Source organism: Nelumbo nucifera, chromosome 1 (assembly GCF_055504915.1).
Source record: "Nelumbo nucifera cultivar China Antique chromosome 1, China Antique-T2T, whole genome shotgun sequence".
NCBI lineage: Eukaryota > Viridiplantae > Streptophyta > Magnoliopsida > Proteales > Nelumbonaceae > Nelumbo > Nelumbo nucifera.
The window spans coordinates 198,399,224-198,407,512 of NC_142649.1; the positions used below are offsets into that span (position 1 = coordinate 198,399,224).

The following is an 8,289-nucleotide window of genomic DNA, read 5'->3' on the forward strand; positions in this document are numbered from 1 at the left end:
TCCTCCTCCTAAGGTTTCCCTTCTCTGAGACTGAGAGCTCGAGAGACCCGCGACCCACAAAACTCAAGAAAAGAAAAAAATAGAAAATTTGTTGGGTGTATCTTCCCCAGCTCTTCGGCCAAGACATTCTCTTCACTGCTATCAACAACATATATTTTAATTTTTAATGGGCTCTCTCTATACTTTCTTCATCTTCTTAGTTTTCTTTTGCTTCTCTACTTTGTTCTTACTACATTCACCCTTACAGGTTACAGGGCTTCGAGACAATGACTGGGGCTCCGTTCCTACGGCTGCTAACAGAACGAGGCACCACCACAAGTGGGTTGGACCCACTGGCCGCCGAGTGATCACCGTCGACGCTCGTGGGTGCGGCGACTTCCTTTCGGTCCAAGCTGCTGTTGAGTCCGTTCCAGAGAACAACAGAGAGAATGTCATTATACAGATCAAAGCCGGGGTCTACATGTAATCTTCAAACCATCCTTTTCTTCTCCTGTTCGTCGATTATGGATTTGCTGGTTGATTAATAATAATTGTCAGTTTATCTTTTTACTCATTAAAATAATGTCCACGTGGTTTTGTGTGGTGGGAGAGCAGAGAGAAGGTCGTTGTGCCAGCGACGAAACCATTCATCACGTTTCAAGGGGAGGGCAGGGAGGAGACAGTAATCGAATGGCATGATAGAGCGGGAGACCGTGGGCCGAACGGTCAACAACTACGCACATATAATACAGCTTCTGTTACTGTTTTTGCTAATTACTTCACAGCTAGAAATATTAGTTTCAAGGTGAGCGAAAATCCTTCTGATATATATTTTCTAAGTGTCTCCTTAAAACTCCTATACTTGAGTAATTAAATAAGCATAGATCTCGGCCACTGGTTCTCTCTTGAAGCTATAAATACGAACAAGGGGTTTCACAACCCAGATTGTACAGATTGAAATTACTGGAGTATCCTAAGGTTTTATGTACTGAAGTAGTGAGAAAATGAAGGAAAAGAGAGGTTCACGGCTTTCAGAGATATACAGTGTGTTCGACGATAAAATGGGAAGAGAACTCCATTGGATTTCTTAGAGGTGACCATCGGAGATAGTGGAATAGATCTGAATTCAAATCTAAAAACTTAGTATTTAAGGAACTAAACTGTAGATGCTCAGAAGGTGATTAAGAATAGTTAAACATGTTTTGAAATTAATGAATAGTACTGTGGCCATGCAGAACACGGCACCGGCACCGATGCCAGGGATGGAAGGATGGCAAGCGGCGGCCTTTCGCATATCGGGTGACAAGGCTTACTTCTCGGGTTGTGGCTTCTACGGTGCACAAGACACCCTCTGCGATGACGCCGGTCGCCATTACTTCAAGGAATGCTACATCGAAGGCTCTATCGACTTCATCTTCGGCAATGGTCGATCAATGTACAAGGTACAACTGCACACTTGAATAATAATAAACTCGTCATCATCTTAAACGTATCAGCATTTGCAGAAAGCCAGAAACCCATTAGTACTGGTGGTAGAGAGATCAGAGACCAGAGAGTAGCAACCCTTTTTGGAGACCATCCTGGTTGGCCGGACCAGCCTGACTCTGGTTGAGTAAAGTGATGAGAACCCTTTTTTCATCCGATCCGAGTTTCTTTTTGCTCTTCCACTTCTTGAGCATATTACAAAAGGGGAACCTAAACCCCAAGTGATGAAAGAGAGACATCATCGTCGTGCGCCTGCAGAGTGTGTAATCACCTTTTTCAGCCTCTTGAACGGAAAAGAAAGAACGCATGCAGATGCAGTGGGACAAAATAAATAAAAAATAAAATAAAATAAAGCTTTTCGTGCTGTTTGGGTAGGGGTGTGGGCTAAGTTAACTACTAAAGAAAGGTGTTCGTTTTGTTTGTATGTTGTGGGCGGGAAATGCAGGAGTGCGAACTACATTCGATAGCGACTAGATTCGGGTCCATAGCGGCTCAGGACAGGAAATCGCCCCAAGAGCGAACAGGATTCGCCTTCGTCCGGTGCAGGGTGACGGGTACGGGTCCTCTCTACGTGGGGCGTGCAATGGGTCAGTATTCAAGGATCATCTTCTCCTACACCTACTTCGCTGACGTGGTCGCGCCAGGTGGCTGGGATGATTGGGATCACACCAGCAACAAGAACAAGTAAGGAGGACTACTCACTCACTACATGTCTACAACATAAATATATATATATATATATATATATATTAAATTAACACCTTTTAGCAGTTAGCACTGCCACGTATACACACTGCCCGATGGCTGCGCTACAGACAAAGAAGGGCCCCAGGGTAATAGAGCAGAGACAACTTTTTCGTGGGCCGAATCCTGACTGTAGCGCCTAGAGTAGTACTCTCTACTCTGTACTGCTGAGTGAGAGAGAGAGAAAGATTGCAATTTGCGGCAATCACGGGTCGGGGGTAGAGAGCCACAACCCTTACGGCTGCCAACCCCACCATTAGGGAATTTTTCAGAGTGAAGACTGGTGGACTCTGGAGCATGGAATATATATATATATGGGTTGCCTGTAATTTATAAGATAGCTAGATAGATATATATATATATATAATGGTTTTTGGCTTTGGGTTTATCTCTTCTAAGTTCTAAAATTGGGTGAGTTGGGTTGTTGTAGGACGGTGTTCTTTGGAGTGTACAAATGCTGGGGACCGGGAGCATATGCAGTACGTGGTGTGACATGGGCTCGGGAGCTTGACTACAAAACGGCTCATCCATTCCTTGCCAAGAGTTTCGTCAATGGAAGGCACTGGATTGCTCCTCGTGATGCTTAGCCTTAGCCCAGAGACTTATTGTCCTCCTCTTTTTTCTTCTCTTCTTTCTATTAAAATTCTTTCATTCATTCATTCATTCAAAGTTCACCCAAATTCTTTTCCCAACCCCAAGTTGTAATAAACTATCTTAATTGCAAGGCCGGTGCCACTCAGATCTTTTTTCTCTTTTATTATTATCTGTCAATGCTGTGGTTTCCATCAGATGTTTGTTTGGATAAGTTTGTAGAAAGCATTTGAACGTGATTTTTTTTTATTATTATTATTTGTTTCTGCCAAGTTCATTAAGATGTATTTGTATTGTATGCCATCCTAATACAACATGTGTTAGTTTATTTATTGATCGGTTATGTATTGTATTGTATTCCCCATCTTTATTCTTCTTCACACAGTTACAGTTTACAAAAGTAAAATAACATAGTGTTGAGAGCTCAAGTTTTTGAACTAAAAAAACAAAGTCTGATGCTCAAGTTTTATTTTACTGGTTTGATAGACATCATTTTATTCTTCTCACAGTCACAGTATACAAATAAATGAATAATTATTCAATAAGCAAAAGAAAACATAGAGGGGATTTGCAACATTATACAACAGTTGGACTCAGACGCATCTTCGGAGACCTGGAAGCAGCAGCCTATATACCAAAGATAAGATGGTGCAGATGGCAGAGACATGAATGCCTCGTTATTGGGATACCTATGCGATAGGCCCAAGGTCAGTCTGGGCTCGGGTTGGACTGCCCAAGCTGCATCTTAAGGACTCTAATGTTTCCCTCCAGGCCTCCATGTGAGAGCACGAAATCTATCATGAGTAAACATATTTATTAGATTGTTAATGTTCTGTATCCTCACATCACAAGCATAATGGGTTCCAGTGAGATGTGCACAGACAAAATCATGTCCAGACCGTGACGGGACAGTTTTCGTTATAAACAGATCCCAGATCTTATTTAGCCAAATTGGGATAGCATTGCTCACACTGACCTCACAGCCACATCCCACCCTGCATTAGGAATATCTATTATGAAATGCGGAAAACATTCCCAATGTGCAGTTGGTACATGCTGTAAGGTCGTCGTGCAAAGAGCAGATCCAAATTCTTTCCATATTTACACCAACCTCACATCAAGAACATCTCCTATACTTCTTATTGTTATTTCATGGGAAAATACTCTCAATACACAGTAGGATGGACTGTGACATCGGTGTAATGTGCGCTCTGTGAGGAGCAAATGATTCCATATTCACACACTTGTGCTCGTATCAAATCCACACTTCCATATAAAAAAAGCCCAATGTTAACAACAACACTATCATACATGCATGCATGTGCATAGTTTAAACTTTACAACATTACACTTCAATCAATAGTATAGCAGATTTTTATACTTAGAATAAAAAACCATCATATATATATATATATATATATAACACTTACAACAGGGAAAGATTGGTTAACTCCATATCAGGAGCAAATTCTTGCAGGATATCAATAGGGGGTTGGCCACATTCTTGCATTTTCTGCATGAGAACAACTATTTTGGGAAAGTTACCAGGATCATTTTCATATGCTACGTTCAGTTGTTTTATGATCATATATTGGTGGTTGTAGCGCTCATATTCTTCTTTGCTCAATCCAGACTTATGATCTCCCAACCACTTTGGATATCTTTCTCCGATTTCTTTTATTGGTCCATGAAGAATCTCCTTAGACAAAAGCTGCTGCATCATGGTCTCTGCAATTGATTCCATGTCCTACAGAAAAAATAAATAAATAAATAAATAAAAGGATAAAGCTAAAACAGCAAAAATGCTCAAGTTTAATTTGTTGTATTAACTTGTTTGCAAGCTGGTATAACAGAAGTTGAAAAATTATATTTGTCATTTGGGTACTAAAAATATTGTATCGTATATGAGACAAAATTATATGATCCAACTTTATATAAGAGACAATTGAGATCTGAGGAAGGTGTTTCAAATTTTGCAGCACTTTTCGGGATGTAAAATTGGTATTGAATGCAAATGAGAGGGTGATTAAAATTTATAGGAAGTAATGTTTTAAAAATCGATTCAGAATCGAAACTGCTTTGACTACCAGTTTTCAGGTCAGAGGTTTGATTGTCTGGTTTGAATGGATCAACGGGTGACAAATTAAAAAAAAAAATTAAAATAAATCCCTCAAAGAAACCATTATCCGGGTGGATGATTCAACTGCCTAGATTAGTATTTTTGACAAAAGGGGGTTTGGGTTGAAACGGGAACTGATATCCTGACTGTTTCTGGGCCAAATGGTCCGACTGTATATATTAACAACAGCTCGAAAACCATGAGCCAAGATTTGGGTCTTTTGTCATACATACATACATAAATTAATCAAAATGATTTTCCAGAATTTTGGTTTGATCGGTAATCAAATACCCGAGCAATGAAACTGTAGTATAAGAATTCATTTAGGTTGTGATTGGTATCAGTGCCACTTTTATAATTTTTTTTTCTACCACAAATGCTTTAAGTTATCGAGTTGTTTCTTCATAAAACATGAAATTTAGTGTTTCTAGTATAATTCCAATATCCAATTCAATGCCTTTTTTTAGTGAAAGTAGTTATTTAAAATGATGTGATGATGTGATGAGATCATTTCTCAAAAATTTGCATTGGCTGACCTAAACTTATAAGGAGAAGTGGCAATGGTATCAAATACAACCTTTATGGCAACATCAATAATTAAGGGGGCGTTCTTTTTCGGGATTTTGAGAGGAGGGAAAGTTGGTCAATGGGATTTTGGTTCCCATTGACCAAAAATCCCTCGTTCTTTTTTCATATTTATGTAGGGATTATGGAAAGTTTATTTTCCTTAGTACTTCTAGGTGGGTAAATAACTTTCCCACGTAGGGGAAAGTTTGCCAAAACTTCGGTGCAAAAAAAATATCCCTTCTAATAATAGATTTTTATGGTTAAAATGGTCATTAAACAAAGAAAATAAAATAACAGGTAAATGCAATTACTTGGATAAATGCATTTACCCGGATAAATAATCAGGAAATAAAACCCTAAACCTTATATGAGAATAGAAGTATACCTGAGACCCAGCAAGCTCCTCAATCTGCTTAACCAAATCATCAACCATTATTTCCTTCGTCAAATCATCTCCACCGACCTTGTCTGTGGTTGAATCCATCTCCTGGACAACCTCTCGTGTCTGCTGCCTAACCTTCTGAGGCTCCACTGAAACGTCAGATTCTATCGAGACCTTCTGCTTCCCTTTCTTATTATAACTTATCAAATCAGGCAACCCATTGCCCAACCCTTGAACACCAGAAGGCAAAGAGAGCTTATCTTTTTTCTCCTCTCCACCATCCACATTACTAAAAAAATTCACAGGAAAAGAAAAATAAAATAAGATAGAAATCAAAAGAAGAAAATCAAATGACAAAACAGAGAAACTCTTGTTACCTTTGGCCAGAAGAATCAAGGTTGAAATCCTGGAAATCGCCTAAAGCACCTGAGAGAATTAACAAGAACCAATATAATCCTTAGAACACGCATTAATACATGCATGGATACAGAAAGAACACCTACGAGAGACAGAACTTACTATCGAGGAGTGCTTCTAAATAGTAAGAGTTATCGTCCATTTTGGTGTCTATCCCCCTCTCGAGCTCTCTTTTTTTTGTAATCTGGGATACTCGAATTGAACTCAGGTGTCTCCTTTTTATATGTTGGAACGTAACGAACCAGCTTGTGTAAGGAAGAATCAAAGAATCGGACACTTGCCGCTTCGATAAGGAAACCCCAACACAAGGCAAGTACCGATTGCAGAATCAACTTATATGCTAAAACCACCTGTCATGTTTTTTTCTTTATCTTTTTAAAAGAAGGATCAAGCCTTTGGCTGGGGAAAAGACTCAGAAGAGTACTTGTGATGGAGGCCCATCCCATTATGGAAGCATATCTCACCATATGGGCGGCAGTTCATAGGAAGCAAGATAAATCAAGAATTTAAGAATCTAAGATAATTCAAGAATTCAAGATAAATCAATAATTCAAGAATCCAAGATAATTCAAGAATTCAAGATACATCAAGATCCAAGATTCAGGGAAATTCAAGATCCAAGGTAATTCTAAGAAGATAGGATAACTCATGCGCCCAGGGAGATCGGACGGTGGAGATTAAGACAAGATCAAAGAAGAGTTCGAACCTAGCTAGAAGATTAGATGTTTGAGATCTATCACTATTTTTCTTTCCTAGTTATTCTACAATTTCCAGATGTATTATAAATATTGTTATTTTCCAAGCTAACAGACAACTTTAGTTTTTCGCCACCTTTTCTCTCTCCTCTAGAGATTTACGTTTAGCTTCGCTAGAAGCTGGTGTTCGCCCAGTGCTTGCATAGCCAGCCCAGTTTTCATTGCTTCCACGCTACGTCAGGTGGTATCAGAGCAGGGAATTCGCCCAGTCAGATGGCCAACCAAGACGGAAGCAGTCGCAACCCACCCCTTGACGGAGATCAGGGGTTACAAGCTGTTTGGAGAGCAATCGAAGAGCAGCGCACGGCCACGCATAACATCGAACAACAGTTGGCAGAGATGGTTGAACAACTGTGGACCTTGTTACGGGAGGTTGTTCCACGGAACCGGGAAAATCCACATCCAATCGAAGGAGACGATTACGACAGACCACCCGTCCACACTACATCCCGGCATCCAGTTTTCGATGATGAAAGTGACGACGAGTTAGAGTTCGGTGTTGCTCCAGCTATTCCAGGCAATGGCAGAAACGGCAAAAATTGGCGCAACCCAGGTAATTTCAATCCCTGTCAAAATAATGATGAATTTAAGCTCAAGGTAGACATTCCTACTTTTAGTGGAGATCTGGGGATAGAGGGTCTACTAGATTGGATCACAGAGGTCGACCGTTTCTTCGAGTACATGGAAATCCCAGAAGAACGGAGAGTTAAACTGGTAGCCTTCCGACTAAAAGGAAGCGCATCTGTTTGGTGGGAACGCATGAGAGAGACCCGGATCAGGGAAGGAAGGGGTCCAGTTCGAACCTGGAGGCGCATGAAGCAGTTAATCAGAGGTAGATTTTTACCCCCAGATTATGAACAGTATATGTTTGAATCATATCAACGATGTGCGCAGGGTTCCCGAAGTGTTAATGAATATACATCTGAATTTTTAAGATTAGCTGAAAGATATCAATTATCTAAAAGTGATAACCAGCAGGCAGCCCGTTATCTGAGCGGTTTAAGGCCGGCTATCAGAGATAAAATTGGCGTCCAAATGGTTCTTAGTGTGCAGGAAGCAAGGAACCTAGCCTTGAAAGCTGAATTAATATTCCAAGAAAAGGCCCGTAGTGATAATTATCGCCGGTACAACGGGAGCGACAACAGACCGGCAACTGTCGACAGGAACAAATCAGCCCTGGTAGCACAACCTTCTCACCCGGTAAATACAGCTAACGCCGGTAAGGCCATCACGGGAGGAAATACTCGAGG

General features: G+C 40.4%; 2 protein-coding genes across 2 annotated transcripts; one reads left to right on the plus strand and one right to left on the minus strand.

The window, feature by feature from the left end:
- Positions 1-36: 36 nt before the first annotated feature.
- On the plus strand, positions 37-3,131 carry LOC104602347 (putative pectinesterase 68). The gene is made up of 5 exons (XM_010266000.3): positions 37-462; positions 595-784; positions 1,215-1,421; positions 1,910-2,148; positions 2,639-3,131. Exons 1-5 carry the CDS (start codon positions 167-169, stop codon positions 2,793-2,795), a joined length of 1,089 nt encoding a protein of 362 aa, XP_010264302.1. The 5' UTR covers positions 37-166; the 3' UTR covers positions 2,796-3,131.
- A 942-nt stretch (positions 3,132-4,073) lies between these two features.
- Positions 4,074-6,516, minus strand: LOC104602348 (peroxisome biogenesis protein 19-2-like). Its single transcript, XM_010266001.3, has 4 exons — positions 6,387-6,516; positions 6,245-6,293; positions 5,871-6,156; positions 4,074-4,546 (listed from the first exon to the last, which is right to left on the minus strand). The coding sequence occupies exons 1-4, from the start codon at positions 6,424-6,426 to the stop codon at positions 4,226-4,228; spliced, it is 696 nt and encodes a 231-aa protein (XP_010264303.1). The 5' UTR covers positions 6,427-6,516; the 3' UTR covers positions 4,074-4,225.
- Between the last annotated feature and the right edge of the window lie 1,773 nt (positions 6,517-8,289).

Excerpts from the sequence above, each read along its gene's own strand:
- LOC104602347 (XM_010266000.3), top strand. The coding sequence starts at position 167 with ATGGGCTCTCTCTATACTTTCTTCATCTTCTTAGTTTTCTTTTGCTTC. Across the intron at positions 785-1,214 it reads CTAGAAATATTAGTTTCAAG|AACACGGCACCGGCACCGAT; the intron begins GTGAGCGAAAAT and ends GTGGCCATGCAG. Across the intron at positions 2,149-2,638 it reads CACACCAGCAACAAGAACAA|GACGGTGTTCTTTGGAGTGT; the intron begins GTAAGGAGGACT and ends GGGTTGTTGTAG.
- LOC104602348 (XM_010266001.3), bottom strand. The coding sequence starts at position 6,426 with ATGGACGATAACTCTTACTATTTAGAAGCACTCCTCGATA. Across the intron at positions 6,294-6,386 it reads TTTAGAAGCACTCCTCGATA|GTGCTTTAGGCGATTTCCAG; the intron begins GTAAGTTCTGTC and ends TAATTCTCTCAG. Across the intron at positions 6,157-6,244 it reads CTTGATTCTTCTGGCCAAAG|TAATGTGGATGGTGGAGAGG; the intron begins GTAACAAGAGTT and ends GAATTTTTTTAG.